Source organism: Nuphar pumila, chromosome 3 (assembly GCF_984573655.1).
Source record: "Nuphar pumila chromosome 3, dmNupPumi1.hap1.1, whole genome shotgun sequence".
NCBI classification, from domain to species: Eukaryota; Viridiplantae; Streptophyta; class Magnoliopsida; order Nymphaeales; family Nymphaeaceae; genus Nuphar; species Nuphar pumila.
Genome location: NC_143251.1, coordinates 74149711 through 74170136, shown reverse-complemented (window position 1 = coordinate 74170136; position 20426 = coordinate 74149711). Strand labels below are relative to the sequence as shown.

General features: G+C 33.7%; 1 protein-coding gene across 1 annotated transcript in view; it reads left to right on the top strand.

The window, feature by feature from the left end:
* LOC149843023 (aspartic proteinase 39-like) overlaps positions 1–20426 on the top strand; it is a 28647-nt gene that overhangs the window by 1573 nt on the left and 6648 nt on the right. Inside the window, exons 4-9 of the mRNA XM_090001668.1 lie at positions 813–1037; positions 3701–3875; positions 3959–4029; positions 10848–10938; positions 13240–13315; positions 13955–14026. Of these exons, the coding sequence (XP_089857794.1) occupies positions 813–1037; positions 3701–3875; positions 3959–4029; positions 10848–10938; positions 13240–13315; positions 13955–14026 (710 nt within the window). The remainder of the gene's footprint in view (positions 1–812; positions 1038–3700; positions 3876–3958; positions 4030–10847; positions 10939–13239; positions 13316–13954; positions 14027–20426) is intronic.

Genomic DNA, 20426 nt, shown 5'->3' with positions numbered 1-20426 from the left:
TAGTTGCTTAGTGCTTGCATCAACCATAACAATTTCAAATTAAAAAGTGTTTCACAGGATCACTATTTCAACTAGTGGGACCAATCAGTCTAATGACTGCATTGGCTAGACTAGTGTAGGCACAATTTTTAGGTGCTCTAACAGACATTAACTTGGCAAGCCTCCTGCTGTGTACTGTATCTATTGATGACTTGTCCTTTGTTGCTTAAGAATTGATGTGATAATATACAGGCTTCCTAGGTCCCAAAAAGATGTTTCCCGCATGGAAAACTTATATATCTCTCATACTCATAGCACCTTCAGTATGCGTTTGATTTTTTGGTTTGTTGTTTTTTTGTTTCCTTGTTCTTGTGATGATTACTATGTGTTCCTTGTCGTCCTAGATTCCTGAAGATTTTGGTGCCCTTCAACATTTCTTCTTTGGAGCTTTCTGGGTTTGCTTCTCATATTGCTTCATGCATTAGCTTCCCATCGTGGCAACTATGGTTGTTGTATCTTACTGCTTTTGGATGCCATAGCACTCCTATGTTGCCAGCTATAGAATGACTACAATACAAGATTGGAATTAATGGTTATAATGAATTGTGGTGAGTTGTTTTCAATTGATTTATTATTGGAAGCATAGATAAGTATCCATTCTGTTTTTTGTGTATCATGGAATATATTATGATGTTGCTATTCATTCCTGTTGGTCAAGGTTCCTATTTTTCTTCTCATTTACTTGATACTACTTGTTCTTTTGTTTTCACAAAATTCTATAATAGCATATTTTATGCATGTTCATTAATAGATTTCTTTGATATTTATATCAGGTGTTCTATTCATGAAACTGGGCAACTTGGTACCAGTAGCCAGGCAGTAGATGGGATCATGGGTTTTGGACAATCAAGTACTTCTGTAATTTCTCAGTTAGCTTCAGCAGGGAAAGTTGATAAGATGTTTGCTCATTGTTTGGATGGGACAAAAGGTGGTGGAATATTCACTATCGGACATGTGGTGGAACCTCGTGTAAAGACAACCCCTTTGGTAGCTAACCAGTATGTTACTTGTTGCTAATTGTGTGAGAAACATGGAAATACTGGACTTATTTTGGTTATAATCGACAATGGCGATCCCTTTGGTAGCTAACCAGTATGCTATTTTTTGCCAATTGTGTGAGAAACATGGAAATACTAGACTTATTTTGGTTATAATTGACACTGACAACCCCTTTGATAGCTAATCAGTATGTTACTTGTTGCTAATTGTGTGTGAAACATGGAAATACTAGACTATTATTTTGGTTATAATTGATAATACTATTTGTTTGGTAATAATTGATAATCATCTAAAGTAAGGTATTTAACTATTTTATATTGGATTTTATAGTAGAACCATTTTGAGGGAATTAATGGAAATTGAGTCTTGTAGTTACTGAATATTTACAATACTTTTCTATGATTGTCTATCATGATGTTGATGTATAATATTGTCTACCTTCTTATGGTTTCTGTCCTTGTTCAAATTCTAAGCATGCTACTCTTAAACTAGATGGTGGCAGTGAAGTAGTTATAAACTGTCGGTGAGTGGTTTATAAAAAAAAATGTTTGTTGTGAAATGTGGTCGTATCTTTGTCTGGTGAATTTCGGAATTCTGTGCCTGTGCATATCAAAACCAGTCAGTCTGATACAGGATAATGATAAAGACTTGAAATTTCAGATTTTTTGTTAGCAGTTATGCCTTGTAGAACTTGTTTTGTACATTTTATTATTTTATGCAGTTTTTTCAAGTGTATTTACATCTTATTTTCTTTAATGGGTAACAATGAAAATGTAAAATGCCAAATGTTTCAAACCAGCATGATGAGCAAGAAAGTTAGGCCCTTCATAGAGTGGAGTTTGGCCTTGACATTTTGATCCATTGGTTTGGGCAATCCGTGGAGCTGTTTACTGAATTGGTGACACCTTGGAGCAGTACTGGGAATTAAGGGTGTTTCAAATTTGAGTTTAACCTGATGTACTATCATGCCCAGTCAAATGAAAAGTATCTCAAGTCTCTGCTTAGAACATGCCTTTCTTGTCCAAGAAGCTGCTTTCACTGGGTTTTCATGTTTGTTTACAACAAGCTTTAATTTGGATATAACCTGTCTTGGTCGGAGCTTGCCTATGTGCACCCTTATATTAAGGTTATATAATTTGAACTCTGAAAATTGATCTATGCATATCCATATATTTTTTAAGCCAAGCTTCTTTCTTTTTGTTTTTTGTTTTTCCTGTTTTTCTGTGTTCTTTTTACTTTTTTCAGACTGTTGTTTTTCAGTTTGTAGGTTTACAGTGCAATCTGAATCTGGGCCAATTACAACTGCCAGGATTCAGGTGATTGCACCATCTACATGAATAGCATAAGTATGACAGGCTTCAAACAACATAACACAAGTTGAATATGGTCACCTGGATGTTTCTTGAGACCTCCTTAGGGGAAGAGCAGACCTAATGCATCAATGCCTAGTAGAAGACGAAGAGGCATGGTGTTCCATGGTGCACTAAAAGGAGGTGCTTGATTCACGGACAACGCTGGACAAGGACACCATGTTCTGTTCAGTCCTGTCCTTACGCAGTCCAGGACATTACAAGGTGTCCTTGTCTAGCATTTGTGTCAGCCATGTTAGAATGCTACTGTCCATGTATCTTGCGTTTGATTCATCATCATGGACAACTTGGACACATATATAATTTAACATGAATACACTCAATAAATTTTAAAAATAGGGATTAAAATACAAAGCCTCTAAAATCTAAGCATAGCCGGGAAAAAAGATGGATTTAGCATGCATTCACTCAAAAAATTGCAAAAATATGGTTTAAAATACAAAACTCCTAAAATTTAAGCATACCAAAAAAAAACATTCGGATTTATCATGCATTCATCAATAAATTGCAAAAATAGGGATTAAAATACAAAACCCTTAAAATCTAAAGCATTCCCGAAAAAATTGGATTTGCATGCATTCACTCAAAATATTGAAAAAATAGGGATTAAAATATAAAACCCTTAAAATCTAAGGATACCCAAAAAAAATTTCAGATTTGGCATGCATTGACTCAAAAAATTGTAAAAATATGGATTAAAATACAAAACCCCTAAAATCTAAATATACTTAAATTTTTTTTGTATTTATGCATTCAATTAAAAAATTTCAAAAATATGAATTAAAAACAAAACCCCTAAAATTTAAGCATACCAAAAAAAAAATCAGATTTAGCATGCGCTCACTCAAAAAATTATAAAAATATGGATTAAAATACAAAATCCTAAAATCTAAGCATACTTAAAAAAAACTAGATTTAACATGCATTCACACAATAAATTATAGATACACTGCTTACTTGTTTGGAACAAATATTATGACAATCTGGTTAATTCCTTGATGTCAAATTAGGTACTTGTTCCAGTTTTTGAAATCTAAATAATTTGATATGATCTTGGGCCTTAGCAAAGGAATACATATCTCACGCTCTTGACTGCCTTGTGTGGCTCTCTTAGCAGTCACAAAGTTTCTTCCATGTGAGATGCTCGTATTTTTATGTATTTGTGAGGTACTTATGGGGCATTGTATGTTCACACATACTCCAGTAAAACTTTTATTCATCATAAAAATTAAACCTTATCATCCTTTAAGGCTTTAATCTGGTTGGTTGTGACTTTTCTGTTTTTCTGATAGGTCTCATTACAATGTATACATGAAGGCAATTGATGTTGGTGGGGTGATGCTGCAACTTCCTTCAAATGTGTTCGATTCTGGAGATACGGCTCAAGACAGGCTAGGAACAATCATTGACAGTGGAACAACATTGACTTATATTGCAGAAGAAGCTTTTAATCCTTTGATGAAGGCGGTGAGGAGAACTAGTTAAGACCGTTCATGTAGCTGCTGTCTTTTATTGGATAATTGCTCACTTGTTTCTATCTGGTTTTCTAGATTTTGTCTTATGGGCCACGTGTAAAATATTATACAATGGAAGGTTCAAATTGCTTTCGGTTCAGCGGAAGGTAACTATTTATAAAGAACTATTGGCTTCCTTGATTCTGTTGCTATGTAGTTAAGTTGCCTAGGCACTTACTAAGTGACCTACACAAATTTAGCACTCGGAACGCCTAGCCAACAAACTGTTTGTTCTAGGTAGGTGTTAATATATATATATATATATATATATATATATATATATATATATATATATATATATATATATATATATATATATATATATATATAATTTTTGTTATAATAAGTAATGCCCATCAGGGGTATTTTAGTCTTTTTTACTTTTTGCATATAGGTTTGTCCTATGGGGACAGTTTTGTATTTATTTTTGTTTTTTTATATTTTTTGTAATTGCCTTGGCTTTGAGGGGCTCTTTTAGTTAGGTTCTTTTTGGACTAGTCAACATTAGAGTTGACTAGTCAATAGAGCTGTTGGAACAGTCCAACATCTATTTCTAGCTGTTGGAATGCTCTAACAGTTCTTTTAAGACTACCTATTGTGTATAAATAAGGGTAAAAAACCCCATTTGTTTCTAAAGTTTTTCCTAAGCATTCTACTCAATAAAGATGATATTTTTTATGTTTTGACTCTTTGAAGCATAGTCACAAATATTGGTATCGGCTATATCTCAGCGAGGTATAATATCGGGATATTATCGGTTTTCTAATAAATCTCGGGAAAATCTCAGAATTTAAAAAATAAAATAAAAAATAAATAAAAAAATAGGAAAAAATAAGAAAAAAATAAATGTAAAGCCTCCTTTCTCTCTTCATCTTTTTTTCTTTCTTTCTTCCCTTTTCTTTCTTTTTTTCTTCCTTCCCTTCCTCTTTCTTCCTTCCTTCCCTTCCTCTTTCTCTTCTTTCTTTCTTTCCCTGCTCACGTTGACTGGAACTTGAGGAGACAAAGCAACTTCTTTTTCTTTCTTTTTTTAAAAGGTGACACGTAATCCCTAACAAAAGTTAAAAAGGTATAAACTTTATACCCAAACTAACCTATTAAAAAATTAGTAAAGACATACGTATCCCCTTTTTAAAAAAAATCCTAAAATACCCTTACACCAACTGTTTAAGAAAACACCATTGTTGTGCTGTGTTTGTGATGATATCACAATTATATATATATATATATATATATTGAAAATATCGCAATATTTTACCTTTAATATCATTTTTCCAATTTACAGTGTTAATATCACGATGTTTTCAAAATATCGGCGATATCTTAGACTATGCTTTGAAGTCTTGTATGTGCATTTTGTGCTTGTGTAGTGCCTTAGTGTTTTTGTTTTTTATTGGACTTGTAATAGTGCTTTGTGCATTTTGTATTTGTTTTTCTGCGTATTTCATTACATTAGGCTCATAGACACCAATTATAAATATTATTTTTTAATGTATAATGTTAACAAAAGAGAAAATCATAATTTAGCAATTTTTAGCTTTTTCCGAATTTTCTGGACATGAGTCTGAATTCATATGGCCATTAAATATGATATTGTGTTCATATATTAGTTGTACAGATGATATTGTTAATGTGATGTTTTTTTTTTCTGCCAATCAAAGTTATTGATGTGACCTGCAAGTAGCAGTTGCCTTGATATTTGGTTAAGTTATTATTGTTTGATGCTAATTGTGATTCTGAAAATTATGAAATCTAAAACATTAGTGTTACTTGATGTAATGGTTTCATTTTACCTATTAGTTTATCCCAGATCATTGGTTGTGTTCATTTCTTGAATAATTTTATCTGATGTTCTTTTATCTTCACAGTTTTTTAGTTTATATATTCAAGCACAAGCAAGATTGTTTTATTTTGTGCTCAATCATCTGCAGTCTGTTGTATTTCTTTCAGGAGGTTCAATGTCAAACTGGAACTACCTGACCACATCCTTATGTAGCTATGCCTATACTGTTCCTTACCCTCCAATGCACTACTTCTGTGTACATCAACCAGGATCTGCCCAAATTCTGACAACCCAGGTTTAATGGTCTGAAGTGGATTATAGATGTAACACTCCAAAATTTAACTCAATTTTTTTTGAGTTTTTTTTATGACAACGAAAATATTCAAATTAATCGGGTTAAACATTTTAGGCACATTACAGGAATCGTCAAAGCAACTAACATTCATTTCATTTCTAATAAAAGTTTAAAACATAAGATCAGGGTTCAAAAGAACTGAAAGACATAATTACAATAACCAACTTAATGTTTAACATCTCGGGAACACAATAGATCATATATCCTGATCTGCATACCATCCCGCAACCGCTGTTTATCTTTTACTCTTCTTCTAAAAAATAATAAAATAATTTATGTCAGACTACAACCAGTCTGCGTAGGAGAATACTATGATTTTGCAAAGGTACTGTGTAACAAGTATGCAATGAAAATGAATAACGATGGACAGTAAAGTATGATACTCAGCATGGCATGAAGGAATAAGTAACAGAAATCTAATTTATTGCCTACCACAATTTTAACTTACGAAAAAACATATCATGAATCATCACTTAATCAGATAAATAATCACATGTTTAAATCACTAATCACCTGCCCAAGTAGCAATAACATGCTCAAGTAACTAATAACATGGTTAAATAACTAATCACATGTGCAGTTACGAAATTTCACAATATTTTGTCTAAGTAATACACACCAAATATTTAAATTAAGTTTTTCTTGAATTATCTCGTGAATACTTGTAGGTCAAGGCATCCGTAACAGAAGAGAACATTTAGGGGTTTATTATGCTTGGTGTTTTATTAACCTGAACGTCTAATTGAAACTGAAATCTTAAGCGAGCGGTTGAATAACCGAAAAAACCTCCTAAAGGCCCAAACAACAGGATGCATCCCTAATTTCTGCAGAAAAACTTGGTGTTACCGCCTAGGACAAGTTGGTAGTCTGGGTCTCCTAACTCCGATGACTAGGAACCATCGAGCCATTGCCACTCGAAGCATAAAAATACTTGTCCCCGAAGTTGTGTACCACCTACCCTCTCAAAGGTAAGCCCGAGTCTGAGTGGGTTGCTTATCTTAATAATTTCGTTACCTGACTTTTCAAGTTTTTCCCTGATATGAACTCAGTAACTCATAGACACTGGGATTCACAAAAATTATGAATCATACCACAATAGTAATATTTTTTCAATCATTCATACTTTAAATATGTATGTTACCAATTTTATCCCTTTAATTGTGCAATCCCACCCAGAATGCTTTGGTACCTTTAAACCGGATAAGCACAGTTGCCCCAGTACCATTAAACCAGTTCGGCTTTATTTGTGCATGTACTTTAACTTTCTTAGTTTAGGTGTACTTGCGGCACCTTGTTGTTGTAATTCAACACCGAGCCAAAATCTGGGCAACCTTGTACACTACTATTCTTAAAATTTATCAGACCAGTACATGTTAAAATCTTCAGAATTATACATAATACTGTCAGGAGATGAAGGACGTATGCAGGCGCTCAGTGAATGCTTGTATTAATCAGGAAACCTTCAGAGGTCACAACCCTCCATAGCCATACACACGTATGCGTACATAAGCACCAATGGTAATAACATGACTTTGGTATGAAAATGAAGTATATTAAAATGCCGAATCCAAACTCGAGAAGTTTATATGGATACGCAGAAAAAAGGATATCATTTTAAAATCATGGCATTCATTGCATGAGTTTGAAGTTTACAAATCACATCAAAACTATAAGACCCTGCATACGATGATGATTTTGATATGCAGGAAACACAAAAAGTTAAAACCGCAGGTCACCTATGTATTGTAGTTATTACTCACAAACAGGGAACATAACAACTTTCAGAACATGTTAGAAACTGTAGGTCACACCTGTGTCACACACTTAATATTAACATGCATCGATCATTCATATGCAAGTACTTGAAACAAATTTATTTCACACCACATCCAGCACTATCATAGGCATAAAAAGGGTATAGATATTTATATTTATATACATATAATTTAACTTTTTTTTTTGTGGTTGCCGTGTACTGGAATCCAGCCTAGACGCAAGACTTACATGATTTTACCGTACTTTAGATTCAGCCCACACATATATAGTAAAACATTTTTTTTATACGTGAAACAGTGTCCACTCGACGAATTCTAAACAAATCCCTGTGTGCATTCAGCACACCATACAAATTTTCACAAGTCCCTGTATGCCTGGATTCAGCACACAGTAACCTCTTACCCAATATCAGTGTGCTTGGATTTTATCACACAACAGTTGTGATGATTAACCAATGTAAATATCAAGTTGTATATCTAACTTTACTTAAATAACTTGAGTAAGAACCAATGCCCCAAATCATATGTATATTCACTCACATACCAGGTCCCTCTGTGACCAAATGTAGCATAGGTTTCATTCATTTTTTTTTCATGTTACTGAGTCCTCAAAACATTGCAATGCAAGAAATTTAGAAACAGGAATCTAGTGTAACCTGCAATTACCAAGGTAAAAAAAAAAAATCTTGACAAGGCTCGACAAAGCAAATGAAGGCTGATTTAATAAAATTTAGCAGTAACAGGAATGAAAAGATATAAATGAAAGAATCAATTTTGCTAGTGATGAACCAGACCCCAACCAAAGATCGATCAAATAGATAAATGTTGTTTCATAACGGAGACCATCAATTTTTTTTCAGAGACTTACCTTATCCAGGCTAATAAGTCGAATATCCAACCAAAAATTCAGATGCTCAGTTAATATCCAGCGATTGAATAACATAATTATTCAAATAATTCAAAGCATATCACGACAGGCTAAATCGGAACGGGTATATAATATAGCAATACTCAAGTTCTACGCTGCAACAAAGAAGACATGCTAAAAATGAATATCGAAATGGATCTGAATCAATATTTAGAAAAGGAAGTCCCAATCCTCATTAGCTACCTGAACAATTTCCTGATGCTCCTATTAGGGTTAATGCACATACATGAGGGTATGTACTATTCGCATACAGTTGAATAGAGGAAAAAAAATTAGAATCATTAATCGATCTATAGCTCAACCGCAACATACGGAGAAAGAATGCAATGTGCCATTGCAAATCCTTGAACAAAGTACACAGCAAGATCATAAGACCCCACCTCAGAAATTGCAGATCCTCAATTTTTTTTTCGATTTTCCTCTTTCAGCCACAGTGAATCCAAGAAACCTTCACGTTGGACTGTGTAAAAGAGAGAGGGAGAGAGAGAAGTAACGGGAGGGAAAGAGAGAAGGTTTTGAAGAGACGAGGGAGAGAGAATCAGAGGAGATCGTTGGGGTCGGTTACCCACTCTTCCTCATCCATTTCCGGCTGCATGAAAACACGCAACCCCACTCTTTCTTATCTCAAACGTAAACCCTTTTTAGGGTTTGCGTGTTCTCCTCAACTTTAACATTTTTTTTCCCACTTCACCTCTTAACCTTAACTACATTGTTTTTAACGTGAACCATATATATATATGTATATTTACTTTTCTTTTAACACACCAGTACGTGTGAATTTGGATTGGTCGTGACCCGCGACCCTTTTTTTTTTTTGCGTTCCAAATTTTTGAGCTAATTCGGATTCATCCACGGATCCGGATCTTATTTAAATTTTTTTTTGAAGTATAATATTTAAATTTTGGAATATAAACCCAACTAGATTTCTTTGGTCCCAAGTACATTATTATGGATCTCAACAACTTATTATGGGTCCAAGATCTATCGTGCTCATAAAACCCCTTTAAGAAATACGCATCTAAGGATCCGAAGTTTTCTTCTCACTATGGATTCGAATTAACATACATGGATCTAGAGTCTAGACCACTATTATGGATCCAAACACAACAAATTTAATTGGATCATTGCCATATTTAAATCTCCGATGTCCAAGGTCCAAATGCGATATTTTGGATCCGAACATCTAAGATCCGAATGAAATATTGAAGATTCGAATAGGATATTACGGATCCGTCATTAAAGATCCAACCAGTACATCCAAGATCCAATATGAATAAACACATAGAACAATAAAAAATATCCTTGTACCAACTTAAGAACATAAATTTCAAGTTTATTTATATGATAAAATTCATGGGTATTACAATAGATTTGATTGGATTAGCTAATTATGATCTATGGAAGAAATTTGGCCTATCTTGATCCTAATCTATAAATTTTCAAAGTTATATGTAATAAGTTTGCTTCTTGTAGTTTGAAGGGAATTTCCTCTTTAATCTATTTTGTCGGGTCAGTTTGTCAGAGTGTATTATCATTCGTAAGATGGTGCTTTCAGATAACTTTTTACATGCAGTGGTTTATTGTCCTTTATTTGATTACTGCAGGTTATTCATGTTGATTATTCTTGTTCTTCAAATTGCTCCAGTATCATTTTTGTAGTATTAACTTTATTGTAGATATCGTTAGTGACATCACCAATTTCAATAGAATGACTCAGAGGTTCTATTGGTTGTTCTTCAGTACAAGAATATCAGTTTCCCAACTGAGATGATAAGGTTCAGGAATGTTCTTAAGGGGCTGCACTGCATTGAACTCTATAACTATTTGCTCCTGTATTCGAGATTATGTTACATGTTTATAGTTGCATGTTGTTTACCTTTCAAAGAACCATACCAAGCTAGCATGAAAGAATTTGAGCATATGGTACTGTAGATTTATTTTGTTCCACTTGTTGCTGGATGTTTTGTTATTGTATTTTTTCTTTTCTTGTATGGGTGAAGCTTTGAGTGATCTTTTCCATTTGAAAGATGCGTGGCTTAGGCATGAATTTATATCCTAATGCATACCTTCTTTATTCTTATTGGCAGTGTGGATGATGCCTTTCCTTATGTGACTTTCTATTTTGAAAATTCTGTTACCATAAAGGTTTATCCTCATCAGTATCTTTATCAAATAGACGTAAGTATTATTCTTTCTCACTTTTCATTTATTATACTTGGGTTCATTCTCTTCAACACTCCATAGCCTCTCCACTAATATCTGTCACTGTGTCTCTATATTGCTAGTCATTCAATTATTTATTTGTATACATTTGTGTGACAATTGCGAAAACTGAATACCTATCATTAGTTGTTCCTCAACTTCTAAATAGCATAGGCTCCAACTCAGTGAAGATGTAGGTGAGAAAATATATCGATCTATGTTATAAAAAACATATAGATCAGATAATATAAATAAAGAAAAGCTATGTCACAGGGATTCGGCTAGCAGGGTGCCGCACCTGCGTTGACACGACTTGACGCGGGTGCGGTCAACCCGACCCTGGGTGCGTTGACCGCACCCAGGGTCATTTCGGTCCATTTTTTTGGATTTTTTTTAAAGGAGACATGGAAGAGGGAGGGAAGCATTACTGATGGTAACGTCTCCGTCGGGGGACTGGAGCATTTTGTCCATCCCCTTGGGGCCGAGCGACGTCCGGAGGATGCGGGCGACCACCTTGTCTGCAACAATGTTTGCCTTCTCAGCCTTGAGGCCCCTCAACCGGTTCTTCCGATCCTGGACTTTGATTATCAGGAACGGCCTCCCGAACTCGTCAAAAGCCAGAGCTATCTCTCCTCCTCCTCCTTATAGATAGGAATAAGGGCTTAACTTGTCTCTCAATGCAAATGAAGGGAAAGGGTTAAAGATTCTCCTCTGGTTCAACTCACATGGAGGAGAAGGAAAACCATAGAGAAAAGGGTTGAGGTTAGGGTTAGGGCTTCTCTCTTTTGATCCAATGCTTATATTAGTTTTGAAACATATTTGAGCACTATATTTCTAATAATTTCACTGCCCATAGTTTGAATCTAGTAACAAACTGCAAGCATAGTTGTGTTTTATGCCTGGTGCAGGTTTTGCCATTGAGGACATATTTGTGCAAGGATTCTTATGGAACATTTAAGATTATTTTTACCTTTTCTAATTTCTCATTAATATAAGTGGAAGTCTTGTTCTCCATTTTTTCTTATTTAGAATTACAACCTCAATCACCCTACAACTTTTCATGACTTCTTTTCCAACCTTCCTCCAAGTCTTGATTGGTTTTCCTCTTTTCTTGATTACTTTCACTTGTATTGCATCAACCTTTCTCACAGGTCTCCATCTCATATGACACTTGTCTTATTTTGTCTGCAAAAACTTGTAAATAGTTTTTAGTATATTTATTTGTAAGAATTTTTTTCTGTTATTTTATACCTTCATCTCATCATATACACCTTTTAGACATGCACTATTTTTTCCTTTTGCTCTTTTAATTGATTAAGACCATAGAGAGTGTTGGTTTTATAATAGTCATATAGAAATCTTCTTTTAATTGTAATGGCATCTTTTATCACATGATACTCAACGTGCTACTTAACTAGTACAATCCTACTAGTAGCACCTTTCTCAAACCTGCTATCTTGTTATCTAATAGAGCCTTAATATTGAATATTCTGGTCATTGTTGTGTAGTTGTGTCTTAATTATAACATTTTCCTCACTAGCTTTCTGCAATTCATGCATGGTGTTTTGTTCTATTCTGGCATCCTTGTGTAGTTGTATCTTAATTATAACATTTTCCTCACTAGCTTTCTCATAAGACTGTGCTTCATCCATGATGTTTTTGTTCTACTAACTGTCAAACCATTTTTTTTTAATGTACTCTTCCAAAGTTTTAGTTTCTTTTTGTTGAGCTTCTCTGTTTTAACTAAACCTGCATTATATCAGCTGCAAATAGCATATACCAAAAGGCCTCATCTGTAATAGAGGATGTTACTTCATCTATGACTAAAGTATATGTGTATTATAACATATGGTATGCTATTACTTTTGATGAACTTGTGAGAAAACCAAGGTGCTAAAGTTGACACAAATGCCTAGGTTCGTGAATAAGATGCAGAACCATTGCTTTTGTTTGCGTGCCTATGCATGTATGTGATACCTACGATTTGCATAAGGGCTGTCCTTTTAGGATTGTTCAAAAGTTTCAAATTTGATATAAAAATAACCTTAATTGTCATGAATCTGGTAGGGACTGAAATTCTACTCAAGTTTTGTAACAATCTTCTAGCATCCATTTGTATATTGTAAATCATGGTGGTAATAATCCATGTTAAGTTATGGTTATATGGTTAAAACCTGCTGAAGCTTTAAGTTGATGTTATTACCCACTGGTATTTTGCTCTCTTTCTTGCAATTTTGAATAACATGTTTTGGATTGTTTATTAATATGCTTTTGCAGGATTTGGACTGGTGCATTGGTTTTCAAAATAGCGGCAGTCAAAGCAGGGAGTCCAAAGGTTGGACTGTATTGGGGGGTATGATTTGATAACCTTTTTCCCTTGCATAAAAATGAGATAATTCTTAGTTTTAAATTGCATGCCAATATTTGTTGACTGCTGCTGTTTGATTTCTTGATCTTGATGACTTCCTAGCCATGGTAAATGTATTTATGATATTTTTATAAAGTGTCAAAATTTCTAATAAATTTAGTTTACATTGAACCTGACCTAGGTAGAACCTATCTCTTAGGCCATAGGTTTTTTTTAATCATAGTTGGTTTTTTGTTTTCATGAAAATCAGAGAGAGAGAGAGAGAGAGAGAGAGAGAGAGAGAGAGAGAGAGAGAGAGAGAGACCCCTTTTGCTTTTCTTTTTATAAAAAAATATATCAAACTGCCCCCTCCCTTTTAAAAAAATTTCCTCCACCCCCCAATCTTTCCTAAATATCATCTTCTTTTATATATATATATATATATATATATATATATATATATATATATATATATATATATATATATATATATATATATATATATATATATATATATATATATATATATATATAGCCGTCTCCCCATATCCGCAAATTTTGAAATCGCCGGTGTCGTACCCTGCATACCTGCACCCGTACCCATGTGACATAGCCTCTGATTATTTTACTTTGTTGTTTATGCAGATTTGGTTTTGGCCAATAAGTTGGTGTTTTATGATCTTAAGAACCATACCATTGGATGGACTGATTATGATTGTGAGTAACATGCTTTATATATCAACATTACAAATTTTTTATTTTTTAGACAATTATTCTTTATCTTGTTAAATATGGACTATTACTTTAGCTTGTCAATCCTTTTGTTTTACTTGTCAACCAAAAAAATTATGTCTTGAACTTTCTATTGTATTCTTTATCATTTGCTTGTTGGATTCACAAGTACAAGTCTCTTTTCTTTTTTAAGCTTTTCTCTTGTCGTCTTGTGGTATTGTAATCAATTATGTTTTATATAATTATTTCCTCGTGTAGTGCTTATAAAAAAAATTGTCTCGTGTAGTGGTTTGTGGTTTTATCTTTAGTTTTAGATTATATATATATGGTAAATATTTGGTCCTAATGAAGGTAAGGAACTATTGAGTAGAAATCACTTTTATTTCAAACTTTTTTGTATTTTTTTGGTATAGATCATCTACCATATTTGTTTAGTAGGAAATGGGTTTTGAATCATGTGATTGTGCCAAAATTTCACAACTCAAGAAATCACATCTTCACATCGAAAACACGATCCAAGGTCCAATTCTTAGTAAACAAACCATGTTGAATGCATCTATGTGGTCAGATTGAGCCGATACACCTTGCATCTATGATTTCTAGCTCAATAGTTCCTTACCTTCATTAGTACCATATATATATATATATGGGTTAGTATTTGGTGCCTTTGAAGACACCAAATTATATGTAACTATTGAGCTAAAAATCATAGGTTCATGCTTTATCAACTCAATCTGACTACATAGATGTGTTCAGAAAGGTTTGTTTGCTAAGGATCAATCCTTGGATTGTGTTATTTCGATCCAAAAATATAATTTTTGAGTCATGAAGTTTTGGTGCATTGTAGACTTTTCATTTTTTAAGCCCTTAAAAAATATGCTTATGTGTCACAATCATATGATTCAAAGAATTAAAACTCATTTCCCACTAAGCAAACATCGTAGATCACATCCATAAGATTTAATTACAAAAAAAAATATAGCCTATGATTTTCAGCTCAATAGTTCCATATAATTTGGTGCCTTGAATCACCAAATATTAACCACATATATATATAGCATTTGTTACTTTTGTGGGTAAGGAACCCCCTAATTGGAACTCATAGGGGGAGATTGTTTTGACCAAATCTGACCTCATGGACATGTTCGGCGTGGTCAAAATATTGGGAATTGACCCTTGGATCATTTGTTATATTGTAGGCCATTGATTTTTCAATGCCCATAAAATCTGATATATACGACAGAAAAACATGATCCAAAGGTCAATTTCTACTAAACTTAATATGTAGATCACATCTGGAGGGTCAGATGTGCAAAAAAAATAAAAAAAATGAAAATGTTACATTTTTTCACAAGGGGGTTCCTTACCCACGAGGGTAGAAAATATTATCCACCTTTACCGCTATGTGATGTAAGTCATGATTGTCCTCATTTTGGGAAAAAGTAGGACACTTGACTTTAGTGCATTTCCCTTCTCACTTTATCCAAACAAGAAAATTGTGGGTTTGGTGAGACATTAATGAGATTCTCACATGCCGTATCTAATGGCACCTTTGGTGCTCATGAAGTTGTTGCATTGTTTCGTTTGTGAAAATTTTCAAATAGTGATCACTCATCTCATAGTTGGAAAACTCGGCATTTCAACTCATGACTCGGCCGAGTTAACTCGTATTGGCAACAAACCGAGTCAAGAAACTAGGTGAACTCGGTTTAAAACAAATTCAGTTGAGTCAACGAGTTTTAGCATTGACTTGGCCAAGTCATAGCAAAAAAAACTCAAAAGTTTAAATTAAAGCACTATTTACTTTTGAATGGTAAAAATGGTAAATTGAGGGCATAGCCTTCAATGCTACACTGAAGGCCCTTACTGAAAGTAGGATGTGTAGAATTGGGTGGATGGAAGGCCTATTTATAATACATGTTAAATGGGCCTTCCGCCCCTTCCCATTGATATGGGACTATTTTTTTGCACATACACATGACAAGAGTGTTATCACCAAGGGGCGGTGCACTAGGCAACAATGCTAGCTTCTTCTAACTAGTAAAAAGAATATTGAAAAACTTATATTAAGTATAATATAACCACAACAAGATATTTAACTTGAAAAAACATAGAACCATCAACCAAAAACTATTATGATATTGAAATGATCAAATGTTTGTTTATATTTAAGGAGATATTCAATATTTTGATTATATTTAAGAAAAAGAAAAGTATCTAAAAATCATATAAGATACTAAAATATTTGTAAAGATTTTTTAATATATATATATATATATATACATATTATAGGCGTGCTAAATATAATATATATATATATATATATATATATATATGTGTGTGTGTGTGTGTGTGTGTGTGTGTGTGTGTGTGTGAATTTCATATTTCAAATGAATATACTCTTTAAAAAATGGTTTTGTTATTAATTTTTTATTAAATTAAATAAAAAACTGTGACTCCCAAGTCACCGAGTTAGGTTTGGCCGATCCAATACCGTGTTCAGAGAATGCCAACCATGACTCATCTTGCTAAATATGGCCTTTCTAATTCCCCTTAGATTGTTAGCAACATTGTTTAAGAACCCAATGACTAGTGGTTTATTTGTTTCTTATTCAAGACGTGAATAAGTCAACCTAGTGCTTTGGTCGTCTTGTTAATTGTTTGTTTTCGTTAAATGCAACAAATTTTGCCTATGTGAATGGGTTCTATCAAGTAGCTAGGAGAGGGAGTTAATACACTACAACTGTTATGTTGGGTTCATGCTGGTTTGAGGTTAGCCCAACATGCTTTGGGCCAGGTTGGCTTTTTAACAGGCTTCTAAAAGCTACACCCATAAGTGGTACAGCTGGGTACAAGTTGGCTAGGGTTGAACCTGGTTTCGGTTTCAGTTGTTAGCCCATAGTGTCTTGGGGTTAAGTCTTGTTATTTTTGCCGCTGATAAGTATAAAAACCTTTCATTTACATAATTTAAATAGTTAAATAAATGCATAGCATTTAATTTGTTATTGAATTTGTATAGTTTGACCTAGTGTTTACATATTGTACCATATCATACAGTACATATTGTTACTTTTGGGTTTTGCGATACTGATACAAGTGTGTATCCTACCCGTATGGGGTGTATATACACCTTCAACACACTTTAAAAAAGGCCAAAAGTTATTTTTTTCATTTTTGGTTTTAAATACCTTTTGAGAGCCGACTTCTTCATTTGTCTAGAGGCCATTAGAAGTGCATTTTCACCAGTTTTTTTACCCAAAGAAGTGAGTCAAGGTAAAAAAAAACATTTTCACCATTTTTTCACTCAAGGGTTAAGGTAAAAAATCTTTATTATGAGAAAAATTACAAAGTTACTCTCCAAAAGAAATTCGGGGGGGGGGGGAGGGGGGGGGAGGGGGCTACCTCCTACAACACCCCACCAACTTACCGAAAATTAAAGATTTATATCAAGGTAGAAATCAGGCTCCACACTCCTCCAACAAAGATGACATAAGATGATTCAGCATGGCAATGGGGCACTCAAGTAATGAGTAGAAACCAATTGAAAATATTTTTATTTATGTAATATTAAAGTATGAGTCTTGTGGCATGTTCTTAATTGAAATATATTTAATATTTTGCATTATTCTTTTGAGATAGTTGATGTTTGATGATGTCTTATGCAGCTCATAGAGACATACATGCTTTATATGTGATTTTATGGTTGTATTTTATGCAATTTATCATTGTTTCATGTGATATGTTTTTTTGGATTATTTTTTTTTTATTTTTTCTGATAATTTTATTTTTTTTTTGATTTTTGAATTTTTTAATTAAAAATTTATGATATTTTATGATACGATACAATACGGTGCTACTTTGGGCCCGACCGATATGGGTAACAATACGATACTTACAACCTTGGTTTGACCAACATATTTTTTCTCATCCTAATACATAATGAAGTTTAACCTAGTGGCCTTATATTTCATTTGTTTTTTATATATGGCATAGTTAAAAAATAATATATCTTCACATATTAGCTACTCGGTCGTGCTGGTTTGGTTTCATGCTTGGGTCAGATTTGGGTCGGTTTTGAGACCATCTTACCTAGATCAAACTTAACCCGGAAAAAGTAAATTGGTCTATATTTTGAACCTGTATTGAGCATGTATCAACTTGGTTCATTCGGGATTAATTGGGTTTGATATCAACTTGTCACTTGTCAGGCTCATCTTCTTCTTCTCTTCTGCAAAGATTATAAAGTTTAACGTTGGTTAATGTTGGAAAAGGAACTTCCTACCCTTGGGATCATTGTCGTGTGTAAGTCCTCTTTTCAGTTGGTTTTCATCTTCCAGCATATCTCACCTACAAATTGGATGAGGTTTACCATCTACCAGACTGGTTTGATTTCCTGAAAATGAGATGGATTAGACGAAGCTTTCCTTTTGAAGCTCTGGAATCATGAACTCGGGAATCCCTATTGGAAAGATAGAGATTGATAAAGCCCATATCCTAAATCATGGCATCTACCCATAAACATTTCAAGCGATTCGTCACCAATTTTATGAAGGCACTCGCCTTCTGCATAATAGTTGCCAATAGGCCCAATCCAAGATCTCCATCTTTACTTGGCATGGTTACCGTCAATGAATGTACCATCATATTCTAATATCTATGAATAATGAATGAGCTATGCACATGAAGGTATTGCAGTCACTGAAGGATCTGCCTAAACCAAATTTTTACAGCCTTCTTGGTAACATTTTTATGCCCTTTTGGGTATTTTGAATGGGAGTGGGGGTGTGGCTGCCTATATCCGAACTGATGAACAACCAATGGATGCTTGTGCAAAGTGAATGCTAAAGCCGACTTTAGCGGTGTTCATGACCACCACTTAAGAATTTTGAGTTTTTAGCAGCGGTCAGTGACCGCCAAAGTTGTTAAAAGCGTTGAGGTGAGGCAAAGCGTAACAGCCTCAACGAAGCGAGGTGTAAGTATCAAAGCGTTAAATCACAAATATCACAACAATGAGTAGCACAAGATAAGAAAACATGAAACTATATAATAAAAAAAATAAATAATTATGTATTTTACTAACAATAACCCGTAAGAACATATAAATTTTCATATAAAAAAGGATCACATTCTTACGCACACAAAAAGTACATTCAAACACATAGGCATATTGAAAGATTAAGAACTAAAAGGATCCAGCTTAGTTTTAAAGTAAGATTAAGAACAAAACTAACATAACATATCTCACCTAATTAAAATAGTATCATAAGTTTTTATTCAAATCTCAATTCATAAGTAAATTGAAAATATGCATGACTCATGTTGAGCTTTCAAAGATCTGGTTGAGGAAAAAAATCACACATGAAGTAGATGAATATGTCATGGTTTGGGTTATATTGTTTTGTATTTCACTTGTGATATATATTTGGTCAAGTTATTGTAATATTAGAGAAACTTAAGCACGTAGTAGATTTGCAATCACCATTTGGAATGCAATGCCTTATAGGCCAAACAATGAAAAAAAAAAGCTCAATCTGATAGCCATCTACAACTTTAATAAGAAACAAGAGAAATAACATCCATTCGTACCTCAAATTGAAAGAGTAAGATATGCAACACGAGAAGAAAAACCCGAAATCAAACTTCCTTTTAATGAACAACGAGGGATGTTTGAACCAAACAACAAGAAATTAGGGTTCGTTTGCTCGAAAAAAGAATCTCCCAAACTCACAAAATTTTGAGAATCGATATATATATATATATATATATATATATAGAGAGAGAGAGAGAGAGAGAGAGAGAGAGAGAGAGAGAGAGAGAGAGAGAGAGAGACTAAACCACTTTTAGAAAAAATGAAAGGGCATGTTGCCCTTAATACACACACTTGCCAACGTAATTCACGTTACGTGAATACATGAAATATTACCTTTTTACGTGAATACCTTTTTAGAATATGAGGCATGCACTCCTCCTCAATGCACATACCTTGAGCGAGGTGTGTGCCTTAAACACGTATGTATATGGAAAGATTAAGAACTAAAGGGATCTAACTTTGTTTTTGTAATGTCCCTAAAAAATTCAACCATTTTAAAACTTTTCTAAACCCCAAATTTTGAGAAAAATTTAAAACTTTTTATTTATATAAACAATTTGCATGGTTCTCGAAAGTAATATGCCAACAAGTTCATCTATGGCCACATTCCAACCGTTTTAATTACTAGACGACCCACATGAGCGCAAGCGCGAGTGTATATTAGCCTCCCAGTATCAGATCCAGTATAAAATCATTCATAGACAAAACTTGATTGAGACTATTACTCTAAGGGGTTCTCACATGTAAAAAAGGAAATGCAGAAGATAAAATGTATCAAAATTTAAGATAATTAAG